This window comes from Culicoides brevitarsis, chromosome 2, assembly GCF_036172545.1.
Source record: "Culicoides brevitarsis isolate CSIRO-B50_1 chromosome 2, AGI_CSIRO_Cbre_v1, whole genome shotgun sequence".
Classification (NCBI taxonomy): Eukaryota; Metazoa; Arthropoda; class Insecta; order Diptera; family Ceratopogonidae; genus Culicoides; species Culicoides brevitarsis.
The window spans coordinates 34,109,068-34,123,824 of record NC_087086.1 but is presented as its reverse complement, the minus strand read 5'-3'; the positions used below and the strand labels follow the sequence as shown (position 1 = coordinate 34,123,824).

At 27.1% G+C, this 14,757-nt stretch overlaps 2 protein-coding genes across 2 annotated transcripts; both read right to left on the bottom strand.

The window, feature by feature from the left end:
• Positions 1-854: 854 nt before the first annotated feature.
• Positions 855-4,580, bottom strand: LOC134829000 (lebercilin-like protein). The gene is made up of 5 exons (XM_063841992.1): positions 4,471-4,580; positions 2,263-2,494; positions 1,733-2,209; positions 1,594-1,677; positions 855-1,535 (listed from the first exon to the last, which is right to left on the bottom strand). Exons 1-5 carry the CDS (start codon positions 4,578-4,580, stop codon positions 855-857), a joined length of 1,584 nt encoding a protein of 527 aa, XP_063698062.1.
• Positions 4,581-10,281: 5,701 nt separating this feature from the next.
• Positions 10,282-11,502, bottom strand: LOC134828999 (zinc finger protein 585B-like). The gene has a single exon (XM_063841991.1). The coding sequence runs from the start codon at positions 11,500-11,502 to the stop codon at positions 10,282-10,284; it is 1,221 nt and encodes a 406-aa protein (XP_063698061.1).
• Between the last annotated feature and the right edge of the window lie 3,255 nt (positions 11,503-14,757).

Here is a 14,757-nt window from a genome sequence, read left to right as displayed (position 1 = left end):
AATAAAATGGTCAACTGCTTGTTCATGGAAGGTAAAACTCTAAGTAAAAAATTAAAAAAAAAATTATTTCTTAATGGAAATGAAGACTTCCAGAAGAATTTGTAACTTTCTACTTCATCATCAATTGGGAAAATGTGTTCTGTATATCTTGAGCTTGGTTTTTTTGAAGTATCTAATTGCTCACATATAATATGAGCTCAACTGATGATAGTTGATGCTCTTTAACTCCATTCCGCATTCTAAGTTGGTTTTATTCAGTCAGAAACACTTTTTTAGTTCTTATGATACTTATTGCTTCTTGATTCCAACAAATTTTACTTTGGGATCTTCTACCTCAAAAATTTTTAACTTGCGATTAACATTTCACTTTGGCTCTAAATTGAGCTTCGGTCATGATGTCTTATTAATTTACTTGAACTTGAAGGGATCCTCGAATTTTTTTTTAAATCTCTATGAAATTTTAAATGAAGATAAAGCCGTCATTTGTTGTCTTTCCGTTTTCTATTGGATTACCTGAAATAATAAAATTAAATGATGATTTTCGCCCATATTTCCCCCTCCATCGAAATTCAACCCCCTTCAACTTTCGACATCTTAAATGGATGACGCCTAATGATGTCAAAGATTCATGCTGTTCGTTTATTTATTTACAAAAGGAATTCATTTTTGACACCCTTACCATTATTTGTTCTACGAATGCTTCTTACTGTGTGTGAGTGAAAGTAATAAAAGGGTAATAAATGTCACGAAAAATATTACTTTGGAATAGGCGAACATGAAACTTGGAAGAAATTCGTTTCTTTGTTAAAAAATAAATTCTTCTTTTATATTTTTTTTCACTCAAAATAATTTTCTTAGGATTTATCGAAACTTTCATTGCCATCGATTGCTTTTAGTGCTGCCAATAATTTAGTTTTCTTCGCCGAATCGATACTTTTCTTCTTTTTCACGACTTGCACTTCGGTTTTTTTCTGCGGCGACGAATCTTTTGTCATTTCATCGCACATTTGGTCGAGAAAATATTCGTGTTTCATGGTGCTTTCTTTGAGTTGATGTTTCATGCGTTCCAAGTCCATTTGTTGTTCTTGCATCAAAACTTGGAAAACAGCTTCGTCCGATGATTGTGCGACAAGAACTTTATTTCCGGGCTCTCGTTTGGTCGTCGTTGTTGTTGTTGTTGTACTCGAAGCGACGGAAATTTGCATGCATTTGCTCATTTTTGCCTCGATTTCTTCAATGTGCTTTTTGTGGTCGGCAATGTCGCTGTTTTTGCGCGAAGTTTCGTGAAGCGGAGGTAATGGCGCGAACTCATTTTCCAACGAGGAAGCATCAAAAGCGTCGAGATGGTTGTTGTTCGTGAGAATTAACGATGGTTCAAGTGCTGAATCGAGCATCGGTTTGACTTGTTTCAATGGCAACTTGGAAGGAAGCTTTCCGGGCGAAGGATTTTTTGCATCGGGATCTCGCGGAAGAGGACTCAAGTAACGGGATTCGTGAGTTTTTTTGTTTGGAGAGACTTTGAATGGCTTGTCACCCTGAAAAAAAATTAAAATTTAAAAATTTTTGAAGAAAAATGAAGAAAAAAAGTCTTACTCGATCGAAATCTTCCGCTGAACGATTTCGCTGCTTTGAAATTTTGGCTCGATGGAACGTTGGAGATCCCTTCAAGTTCAAGGACTGTCAAAAAAATCAATTTTTTATAACTTTTCGAAAAAAAAATGTTGAAAATTACCTCAAATAAGTTGTTAAGACGCGCAATTTCGGCATGAGCTCGTTCCAATTTCCCGTAACATTCGCGATATTTTTGATTTTCTTGCTGCAGTTGCGTTTTAAAGCCTTTTAGTTCGAGTTGTAAGCGTCTTGCGAGTAATTTGGCATCCGTATCTTTCTCAATGAGTCGCTGTTCCAAGTCTTTCACGCGTTCTGTGAGTCTTTCTCTCTCCTCCAGGTTGCGATCTTTGTTCAATTGCATCAAATGTTTGTTCTGATCACTAATTGACAACAAAATTGCGTCTTTTTGCTTGATTTTTTCCGTCAATTCCTTGTTTTGTGCCTTCATTGTGCGCACTTTTGTCTGCCAAACGCGCAATTCTTCGGCATGCGAGTTCAGGAGTTGAGGTAAATCCGCATTTGACCTTTCATACTTCGACAATGCCGAATCCTGACGTTTGTGGATTGCTTTCAAGAGACGATTTTCCGTCGTAAGTTCCTAAAAAAATTATTTTTTTATGAAAATTCGCTTAAAAATATAAAAAATCTTACCGCAATATGTTGCCTTGCATCGTTCAACTGATTCTGCAACTGCTTCACGCGCAACATTTTTGCCGAAATCACTCGTTGCCGCACGTCATTCGATCCGGCGATTATTGAAGCAGCGCGATTTCCGACTTTTCGGCGATTCAAGACGCTCGTCGAGAGTTTTGTTGAACTTGTGGATGAATAAATGCTGGGCTCCATTTTGGCAAGAACGGGCGCCGTTGTGCCAGATGATTTGCTGGAAAAAAATAAATATTTTGGAAAAAATGTGAGAAATTAAACAAATATCCTCGGCGTTACTATGGGAGATGATCAGTATAGTGCAATAAGTGCAGTTTTTATGTGTAGGACACGAGTATGGATGGTTGTCAAAACAACAATTTTTAACGACTACTAAGAGTTTAAAGAATGGAAAAGTGCATAAAGTTAAAAAGAATTGAATGGTGAGTGTGAAGTTTGGACTTTTTTAATGAAAAATAATTACTTTTCAAAAATTTTTTATGAGAAATTAAAAATTTAATTTAAAAGATTAAAAGTTTAGATTAAAATTTGAGTAACTTTTTCAAAATTATTGAAAAATTAACAATTATTAAAAAATTAAAAATTATAATTAAATTTAATAATTAGGTATTTAATTAAAAAAAAAATTTACCTAATTCTTTGAAAATTATTGAATTTTAATTAATTTTCAATCATTAATTAATTAATTTTTATTTATTTTTTTTAGACTAAAATTCTTATTTTCTCAAAAAATTAAATTTTAAAAATTTGTAATATTTTTCTTAAATTTTCATATAAAAATTAATGTGACAAAATTTAGATTTATATGAGTTTTACTATTTTAAAAAAATTTTTTTTCAAACGAAATTGAATTAAAATTTCTGCAAAAAAAAAATTGAAGAACATAATATGAAATTTATTGATTTTAAATAATTTTTTTGGTATTATTTTATTTATTTTTTTATTATTTTGTTTTTGTTAAATTTTAAATTATTTATTGAATTTATTTTAAATTATTATTTTTTTTAATTTTACTATTATTTAAATTAAAAAATATTGAAAAATTTTAAATTTTGTCCAAAGAATTATTTTTATTTTGTTAAAAAGATTCAACTTTTTTAAATTTAAATTTAAAAAAAATAAATTAATAAAATCTCTTAAATATTTAAAATATTTTTTAAAAAAATTTTCATGAATTATTTAATATGAAAAATAATTGAAAATTATTAAAAAACTTAAAAATAATAAAATTATTTTAAAAAAATAATTATTTAAGAAAAGAAAATTAATTCACACAATTCTTTAAAAAATTATTGTATTTTATAAAAAATATTTTAAATTTAATTTATTTTAATTTTTTAAATTATTTTTAATTAATTAATTCTAATTAATTTATTTTTTTAGACTAAAATTTTAATTTTTTTTTTTTAAATTTTTATTTTATAATTTTTAAATCTTTTAATGTATATTTTTTTAATTTTCTTAGTAAAATTATTTTTATTAATATTCCACAGTAACTCCGTCTCAAACTTCACACTCCCTACCAACAAAGATTTATGACTGATGAACACGTGCAAAGGGGGTTGATACCCACACATACACACAAAAAGAGCATTCAACTGACAAGAAACCCTGCAACGTTAATTACCATTTCGAATTTCGTGAGAAAATTCACACAAAAATTGCATTCATGCCAAAGAAAAGCAATTAAAACTTTCTGAAAAGTAGGTCAGCGATGGAAATTCCATTTAAAAACTCATCATTTTTGCGCCAACATGACGCATCAAAACGAATCTGATCACCTTTGGAGTCAATAACGGAACATTTTTCGGTGTCACCAGCGTAAAAATCGTCCTTGAACTTCACATGACTCGTCTGATTAACGATGCCAAAGCAGGTAATGTCCAAGTTTTATGCAAAATTTAATTAATTGAATTCACCGGAGGGGTCACCAAAGTTTAATCATGACATTAAAATATCTTCGGATTTTACAACTTTGCACTCTGAGACGAAAATTTGTTGAAATTACGTCAGAAAATCGCGTGTCACTGGAATTTCAGGTGAAATAGCTCCTAATTGAGCAAATCCAACGGTAATTTAATAATAAAAATGTGATAATGAGATAATGAATGGTTCGCCTTTAATGACGTTATGTGTTCAAAAAGTGCTTAAAGTGCTCATTAATGTCCCATAAATGCGATAATTGATACTTACTCCTTTGTCGTTACGTGATTCCTTGCCACTGGAGCACTTCCGGAAATCGTTTGGATCTCTTTGGTAACTTGCTGCACGAGAACTGGCTCACTTGTGCCATTTTTCATCATCATCCTCGACGACTCGCGATCTAGGTCAGGGTTTCGTGAGGTTTCACACAAAAGAACCAACTTTCGATTTATTTTTCGCTTTTTTTGTTGCTTTTATGTGTGTTTGATTATTTATTATACAATCAATCAATCAACACCATTGTGCACCGAAATCAGAAGTTTGAACATTGCACACCGTGTCGAATTTACGAATGTCTCTAACTCGAAGTTAATTTCCGTAACTAAATCTCTTAAATTTTTAAGTAATTTTTAAAGACTTTACATAAAATGGTTTCGTTTAGGCCGAAAAAAAAGAAGCAGAACTATTCACGCGTTAAGTGCTCTTTACTTTCTGTTTTTCATTTACTTTGATTTTCGTTATCGGAGCCCCAATATCGCGGTGTTTACATGCATTCACGTTTGTTACAGTTGTTTATTTATCCGAGTTACTATTGGTAACTGGAAGTGAATTTTTTTTTTCGGCAATTCTCGTTGTTTTGTTGAATGTGTGGACAGAGGAAGAAGGTTTTTTAAAGTTTTCTTGTGTGTTGAATTTTTCAATGTGACATGCGTGCGCAAAAGAGGATTTTGTGAAGGTTTTTCTTCAGTGCATTTGCGAAAGTTTCATTTATTTGAGGAGATACTTTGCTCGATATTTTCGAAAATTTTAAGAAAAAAAAATTTTTTTTGAAAAATTTAAGAAACATTTGAAAAATTCTTCAAATTTTAAGAAATTATTGAAATAATCTTCGAATTTTCGAAAATTTGAAAAAATCTTCGAAAATTTGTGAAAATTTCGAAAGGATCTTCGAAAATTTGAGAAATTATTGACAAAAACTACAAACTTTCGAAATTTTTAAAGTTTCTTTAAATAATCTTTTAAAATTTGAGAAACTTTCGAAAAAAAATCTGTAATTTCGAAAATATGAAAAACTTCTAAAAGAATCTTCGAATTTTCGAAAATATGGGAAAATTTCAAAAGAATCTTTTAAAATTTCAATAATTGGTGACAAAACCTTAAAATTTTTGAAATTCTTTAAAATGTCTTAAACTTTCGAAATGATCTTTAAAAATTTCTTTACAATATCTTCGAATTTTCGAAAATTTGAGAATATTTTAAAAAACTTCGAATTTTTGAAAATTTGATATTTATTTATGAAAATTTTGAAAATTTGAGAAAATCCTTTAAAAATCTTCAAGTTTTCAAAAAATTTTAATGAATCTTCGAAAATTTAAAAAATTATTTAAAAAATCTTCAAGTTTTCGAAAATTTGAAACATTTTTGAAAGAATTTTCGAAAATTTGAGAAATTATTGAAAAAACCTTCGAGTTTTGCACAAATTTGCTAAAGAAATATTTTCTAATATTATTTTCGAAAATTCGAAGTCAATTAAAACTACACAAATTTTCGAAAAAATCTTTGCTGAGTAAAAAAAAAATTTAAAGAAATTTTCAACCATTTAACGCCATGCACCTTCCAGCATAAAGAGCAAGACCTTGACATCACACATTTCAATAATCACTTTATTTTATTTATATTCATTCGGAAATTTCGCAACAACCTCATCTTCATTATATTTATGAATAATAATCACAAAAGCATACATCGCTCTTCAATTACCTTTTTTTTCTCTTTGACCAACAAACATTACTCATTTTTGTAGTAAATTTTACAACTACTACTTGAGATTTGTGTGTCAGACAAATATTATTCAAAATGTAATGAATTACAAGAGTAGCAATGAAATTTATCGGCATACCTTTGAATTTTTTAACGCCTTTGTTGGAAAACGGTAGTCATCATCAGGGATGGATTTTGGAGGCTTTTGGTCCTTTGAATCAAGAATTTTTTGAATTTATTGCTTGGTTAAGATTAAAAAGTAAAAATTTTAAATTTCTTCAAATTTTCGAAAATTTTCAGAATCTTCGAATTTTCGAAAATCTTTAAAATATTCTTTATATTTTCGAAAATTTTGAAACAATCTTCGAAAATTTGAATTTTTTTCAATGAATCTTCGCATTTTCAAAATTTAAGAAATTCTTAAAGTTTCCTTCAAATTTTCGAAAATTTGAGAATTATTCGAAATAATTTTTCAATTTTCGAAAATTTGAGAAACTTTCGAAAGCATCTTCGAATTTTCGAAAATTTGAGAAATTTCGAATTTTTCGAAGTATTTCTTTGTTTTGGGGATGAAAATTTCATCCTGAATCCGCAACTGATGCATTTTCAGTTATTGGTCTTAACTCAACTAATATTGCAAAATGCAAACTGTCCTTCGGCAAAACTCATTTTTCTTTTGACAACTGCAAGAGAGAAAAAAAAACTCTAATTACTTTGCAAAAAATTTTTGCTACTGCGCTCATGACATTAAAAGGTAATAATTTGTTAAATCATCTATAAATTGTAAACTTTGGAACAACAATAGACAAAACGCGCGCCTTTATTGCTTGAAATTTTGTAATAATTTAATTATATCTGGACAAAAATTATCATTCTATTAAGCGATTCGTAATGGTTTTGCGCGGTAATTGTTCTTTTTTATTTGCACAAAAAACTACAATGTTTCTAAAATAAACAAAAGTCAAGTACTATTCAACTATTTTATGGCTTAATTTACCTGAAAAAAGAACTTTTTTTTCACCAAGAAGGATTTTAATGAAGAAATCTACGTTTTTTTTTTGCTGAAGTGCGTCACTGCCAACGAAGCCACGTGTGTTAATCGAGCATGAAATGGAGAGTAACGACAAAAAAATTACATCACCAAAAGCGCGACATTCGTAAAAAGTGTTAAAGTTCAAGATTGCGACGACGAAGAGATGTGCTAAAAAGTCATAAAAGCCAAAAAAAAAGTGTGGTCAACTGTCGAAATAGGTCATAAACAAATTTTTCTCATAAACACTTGTCTTGTCAGTCTGTCTTTTCGGTCATGTAACAACAACAAAGTAATAACACAAAAAGGCTCAATGAGATAAAAATCAATGTTTGTATGTTTGTTAATCATAAAAAAAAGAATTGAAATGTAATGAGTAATAACAAAAAAGTGACTTGCGGTGTGTGTGTTTCGTATGAATTTTTGTTTGTTCGTTTATGTTTTTATTATGACTTTTTTTTCTTTCGTTTTTCAGGTGATTTGGTACAATAAATAGCTCAAAGACGTTCATTGATAAATACGGTTCATAAGAAATTGAAATAAGATGGTAAGAGATTTTATAGAAATTTTAAAATGTGCATTGGGACAAAATTTTAAAATGTGCATTGGGACAAAATTTCAAAATGTGAATAAGGGCAAAATTAAAATTTCACATTAAGATGAAATTTGTGAATGTGTATTGGGACAAATTTTTCGAATGTGCATAAGGACAAACTTACAGAATGTGCTATGGGCTAATTTCAAAATATGCAATAGGGCAGAGTTAAAATTGTACATTGAGGTGCAATTTGTAAATTTGCATTGGGTTAAAACTTGTGAATGTGTATTAGAGTCGAATTAGAGTAATATTTTGGAATGTGCATTGGGCCAAAATCTTATAATGAGCATTAGGTTGCTATTTTTAAATATGTATTGGGGCAAAAACTTGAAATTTGCATTGGGTCATGAACATTACATCCCAATTTAAATTCTAAACTTATGTCCCAATGCAAATTTTGAACTTATGTCCCAATGCAAATTTTGAACTTATGTCCCAATGCAAATTTTGAACTTATGTCCCAATGCACATTCTGAAATTTTGCCCTAATGCACATTTTAAAATTTTAACCATTCATTACAGAGACATTTTGAAAAAATCAACCAAAAATATTCTAACAAATACCGAAAACAGCCTTATTGATTAAAATTAAACCTAAACAAACGTTAATTCAACACCTCTAACGCCTTTTTTGTTTATTCATCATTTTTCTTGTGCGTTTGTCTTGATTTATTAAGTGCATAAAAATACGTAACCTTACTCACATGCCATTTTTCAATTTACGCTTCAATTGTCTTTTTTTCATCCTCCACACTTATTTACTAAAATTACAGCAAATAAGTGCCTAAAATTTTTTTTTTACCCAATTAAGAAGAAAAAAGAGACGAGACCTTGCGCTTTTGATGATGTTCGACCTAATTGCAGTTCAGAAGCATCTTACTTTCACTCTTCTTGCTGCTTCGTAACACGCACAGGAAAACATTGTAAAAAAAAATAAATAAAAATTGTAGACGAAAAATAATAATCATCATCATTATTATTATTTATTACAATTATTTTTATATTTATGCAACAATTGTCGGTGATGGACAATTACGAGCATGGAAGGTGAAATCATAGAAAATTTGGATTAAATACAGTTAAAGCCCTTATTTGGGTGCCCTTTAAACATAATTGCGATCATTACCTTAATATTTTAAAATTTTAAAGTAAATACTTTAAAAAATGTTTTTAAAAAGAGAAAATAAAAAAAAATCACGAAATATTTATGGTAAAACTTAAAAAAAAAATATTTATTTTCTGAGATAAAATCACACATTTTTTAGGTCTTCTTACAAATAATTAATTAAACATTAACCTATTGAGCTAAGAACTTTTATTATAGTATTACATAATATTCAAACATTGTATTTGTTGTTTTCTGATGAATTTGCGTTGTAATGGTGACGAATTGGATTTTACAAGCTTCTGAACGATTTTATGTTTTTATGAGTTAAAATTTGTTTTTAAAGGAATTTTCAATTAATTAAAAATTGAGAGTTCAAGGAAGTTTTTGTTATTTTTTTGTATTGATGACAATTTTTTTTTTAGTTTTTTAAAGATGCTTTTAAATGAATTTCATCAAAAATTGAAATTTAATAAATTTTTTCATTGTAATTTTCATTTTAATTAATTCATAAAATTTAATTAAAAAAAAAAATATTTTTAAAAATCAAAAAAATATTTTTTCTGCTTAAACCACTATTTAAAAAAACAAATTATTGAAAATTTTTGCAAAAATATTTTTTTAAATTATTCAAAATAATTTTCTTATTAATTTGATTTTTTTCTTTATAATTTTTTTTAATGAATTTATTTAATTTTTCTTGTCTTTAGGAAAATATTCATTTAATAGTTTAAATTTTTATTTAAAAAAATAATTTAATATGTATTTATTTTTTTAATTTTTTATCAACTTTATTATCATTATTTTTAGTCAATAATCTAACTTTTAAACAAATCACAAAAAATATTTTTAATAATGAAAAAAATCTTTAAAAAATTTTTAAATTTTAGCAAAATCATTTTTTAATATTTTAAATAATTTTCCGATAATTTTAATTTTTCTTCATAAAATAATTAGAATTTTTTTAAATGAATTTCTTTTTTTTAGAAGAATAAACTTTTTTTATTTTTTTAAAAAAATTATTAAATATTTAATTTTTTTTTAATTAAAAAAATTTTTAAAAAATAATTATTTATTGATTTTTTTATAAAAAAATTTCAATATTAAATTTTTTTCAATTTTTTTATCAACAAATAATAATTAATATTTTTTAAGCCAGTAATTCAATATAATTTTTAGACAAATCACAAATTTTTTAAAAATATTTTTAAAAATAATTCCAATTTTTCACTTTCGATTATCTTAAAATTTTTAATTTTTTTTTAAATAATTTTTAATATTTTTTAACATTTTTTTTAAACATAATTCAGTTCATTTTTTATGAAATTTTAATTCTATTAATTTAAACATTTTTTTAATTTTTTTCTATCATAAAACACTCAAAATATGTTCCTCACTTTTGATATCACCACAATTCGTTGCATTAATTACACTTTCGATCATGTCACTCGTCACAAGATCAAAATTCGTGTTGACTTGAATTTGCACGGGAATCGTAAACGTATTGCTCTCATGACTCACTTGTTCAATTTTCATCGATTCCCTCTTACTTTTCCCCCGTTTCGCGTTAATTTTCATCGCATTTTCCGCTTGTTTCAGCTGTCTCTTAATCTGCTTCCGCACATGACTTTTTTGGTGTGTCGTGAGATGATCGCGTCTATAAAACCTCTTCGAACACTCGTTACAGGGAAAAGTTTTGCCCAAATCGCCACTGTGAATGACAAAATGGACATCCAAGTGTTCCTTCCGCTTAAAACTCTTATTACAAATTGAGCAACTAAAGGGACGTTCGTCTTTATGTCCCAATTTATGGCGTTGAATGTGTTCTTTGCGCTTCATTGCGACGCCACAAACCTCACAAATGAACCTCCGATCTGCCTTGTGCGAAATTAGGTGTCGTTCGAGCAAATGTTTGTCCGTGTATCCTAAATTGCATTGCGGGCAGCAATAAACTGATTGTCCTGAGTCGCCTTTGGTGATTTGAACTTGCACGGTTGGGCGTTTTTTCTTCACTTTTGGCGGTTTGGGAGGCTTTAAGGGCTTCAAACGTCTTTTTGGACGACGTTTTTTCTTGTTGGCAGCTACTTCATCGCCATTAAACGTCAAATATTCCTCCAAATCGCAACATTGCGTCTTCTGGATCAGATATTCGTTGAGCTCCGTGGGCCAAAATTCATCAGTGATCAAATCGGAAGTCGGTAAGTTCAACAAATCTTCGTCATTTTCCTTTTCAGAGCTCGTTGTGGCTTCCGTTGTGAGTTGGGCATGACTCAGGTGCATCTCCTGCGGATGAATGGCTTTCATGAGACTCTCCGCCGTGTGAATTTCCGTCATCTGAGTGTCATCCACGAAGTTTGAATTGTAATCAACAACCTCCGAAGGATTAAATTCCGGCATTATCCCCGGATTGATGACCGCAATCGTGAATGGCGTGACCAGAGACGAGTTTATCGTGTCCACGGAAGGCAAACTTTGCAACGGCGTCAACTCGGATCGCGAAAAAATCTCATTTTCCGCCGTGACGACATCCTCCTGCAACACGGGAAGGAAATGCGATTCGCCAAACGACTGCAACATCTCGAAATTCATCGTGTTCTGTGTCTCCTACTTAATATTTCGCTCCTACTTCTACTTAAAAAAAAACGTCAAATTTGTCGCGCGATTGTCTCAGAGCCGCGCACCGACACTCTTTTTGCGACTTTCTAAGAGCAAGTACTGACGCGTACTAATTGTCCGAGACATTAAGCTGAAATATCTGCTGCTGCTGCTGGTCGAGCGTTAGAGACCATCCATCCATACGGAAACGGTGCGATGCGAATACGTGCATGAGAAATCGTCGTCGTCGTTAGAGGATCGAACACACACACTTGCGTTCGCCGTTTTCTAATAAACACACAAATTTTAATATCAAACACAAATAAAATAGGCGAACAACAAAAAAAAATAATGAAAATTTCGACAATTCCAATCAAAAAGTGCTTGTACGTAATATTTGTCTACAATTACGGCAACTTCAACGGTAATTATAAGGGATAGAAAAAAACGGTTCCACACACACACAATGCAAGTCAAGCTGCTTTTTTTTTGTTTAAATGTCGAGAAAAATGTAATTTGTTCAAGCGTGTACCTTCGGATATAATTTTTAAGCTAAATCTTACGAATCACTAACATTTAGAGTACTTACATACTTGCTTAGACAAAATATGAATATAATAATTATAATCATTATAATTATGATTAATACGGTGACGAACTGTTAAAGAGGATTTTTTTTCAATGATTTTTACTAATTTTTAATGTCAAAATATTTTTTTATTTTTTTTTAAATTAAAAATAATAAATTTAATTTATTTTAATTTATTTAATTAAATTAATTTTAAAATAATAAATATTTAATTAAAAAAATACAATTTAATTAATTTTAGCAAATACCTTTTAATTTTTTTTAATAATTAAATATTTTTTATTAAAAAAATAAATTAAATATTATTATTTTTAGCAAATACTTTATTATTTTTCGCTTATTTTTAATTTTATTATTTTAAATTTTATTTTTAAAAATTTACTTAAGTTTTTATTATAAAAATTTAAGACTTTATTGGTTATCAGATTTTTTTTATATTTTTTATTTTTTTTGCTAATAATTTTTATTAATAAAATTTATAAATTTTTTATTTAATTAATTTATAATTATCACAAAAAATAATTAATTCATAGTTTCAAAAAAAATATATATATTAATTTTCATAAAAAATAATCAAAGATTTTTTTTTAAATTTTTAATTAAAATTATTAAATTAAAAATAAATAATTAAATTAAAAATAAATAATTAAATTAAATTTAATTAATTAACTTGAAAACTAAAGTAAATTTGAAATTAATTCTATCAATAATCAAATTTATTTCGTTAAGTTATTTATTAGAGAGTATTTTAATGCAAAATTATGAAAAACTTAAAAAATTTTTTTTTTAAAGAATTAAAAAAAATTTAAACTAAAAATTTAAATGAAATGAAATTAAAAATTAATATAAATTTTTAATATACCTATGAATAAATTAATTTCCTGCTTTATTTTAATTTGTAATTATTTTTAGTTTTTTTTATATAAAGTTTTAAAAAATGACTAAATATTAAATTATAAGTATACCAAAAGACTTCAGAATTTTATTAATAAATTGAATTATAATAATTTAAATTAACTTTTTAAATAAAAATTATAAAAAAAATATATATATATTTTGAAGGACTTAAGGTAAATAATATCAATTTTTTTATTTTAATTTTTTAATTATTTTTTTTTTATTTTTTGTATAATTTTAATTTAATTCATTTAATTTTATTAAAATAATTTTTTTTTTTATTTTATTTTAATTTAATTAATTTTTATTAATTTAATATTTAATTAATTTATAAATAATTTTTATAAAAAATTAATTTTTTTTCCTAAAATTGAAAAAATATTTTAAAAATTTAATTAAAAATTATAAAAAAAAATCATTTAGTCACCTTATTAACTGCATGCTCTTGCTCATCACTCCGCCTAAGCATAATGAAAACCCTTTTTAACGCGTACATGCATTACAATATTTTGATATTCATCATCACTCAAGTACATGATCGCAGACAACACAACTTTTTTTTATTTATGATTTTTCATTCATTCATTCATTTATTCAAAACCAAAAAAAAAATTACATGAAAAAAAAAATCTCATGTATTTTGCCTAATTTTAAATAAATGTGTTTTGGCCAACTCATACTTTCAACACAATTTCGAATTATTTAGGCGCACTTGAGTTTTTTTTTTGGTGTAATCATTTTATTTAATAGTAGAAATATGATCAAAAAAAATTATTGTAAGAAATTTACACTTGTTATACCATTGAGGCTGATATAATGTCCGTGAATAATTACGAGCGAGCTACCGCGAGTCTCTACAACGAAAAATGATGAAAAAAAACTAATTTTTTTTACGAAACTTTCATCAAACACTTAGCATGTTATGCAATTTGTTAGTCAAAATTTCGGTTAGTTCTCTTAGATGAGTACGCGGGCTCTCGAAATAATGTCAATTGCTGTCATGCAAATGCAAAGCAAATTAATTTTAATGTACTTTAATTTTTGTGAAACTGAAAATGACACGTTTTGTGGGACTTGCAATGATTGAGAAAAAAAATAATTTTTAGAAGTTTAATGATTTTCAGGAATTATTATTATTATTTTTAAAAAAAATTAAAAATAACTTTAGGTATAAAAATAAAATAAATTTAATTAAAAATAATAATTAAATAATTAAAATAAAATAAAAATAATTAATTTTTTTTTATTAATTTATAAATTATTTATTAAAAAATTTTAAATTGAATTATAAAATTAAAAAATTAAATTAAAATAAAATTATTTAAAAAAAATTATCAAATTAAATTAAATTAAAAAAATTCAGAAAATTTAAAAAATTAAAAATTTTGAATCTCATGGGTTTAATTTCTTCAATAAAATAATTTACAACTCAAAACACACTAAAAAGGTACTTACTAATAAAATGTTACTTGTTTCGAACGTGTTAACTAAAATTTTCAACTGTTGACGAATTACCGCGACATCGTCGAGGTGCATCATCATCGTCGCTCGTCTTGCAAAGCTATTTTGTAATAATGCATATTTTATGCAAATAAAAGTAAAACTTGTGAAATTTAAATAGGAACAGATAATAAATAGACTAACAATGACTTAAGAGACCACATCGCTCGTTGCACCTTTGAAGAGTTTGATGATGTGCAAATTTTTCAACAGAAGAAAATTTTTATTTCTCACCTCTTCTTGTTGCGGGCAAATAATGTGGG

What these genes read in the sequence shown, in the direction of transcription:
- LOC134829000 (XM_063841992.1), bottom strand. Translation starts at nt 4,580, where the DNA reads ATGATGAAAAATGGCACAAGTGAGCCAGTTCTCGTGCAGCAAGTTACC. An exon ending in AATCACGTAACGACAAAGGA is followed by an intron (nt 2,495 to 4,470) that starts GTAAGTATCAAT and finishes ATTTTTTTCCAG; the next exon opens with CAAATCATCTGGCACAACGG. An exon ending in ATGCAAGGCAACATATTGCG is followed by an intron (nt 2,210 to 2,262) that starts GTAAGATTTTTT and finishes TAATTTTTTTAG; the next exon opens with GAACTTACGACGGAAAATCG.
- LOC134828999 (XM_063841991.1), bottom strand. Translation starts at nt 11,502, where the DNA reads ATGAATTTCGAGATGTTGCAGTCGTTTGGCGAATCGCATTTCCTTCCC.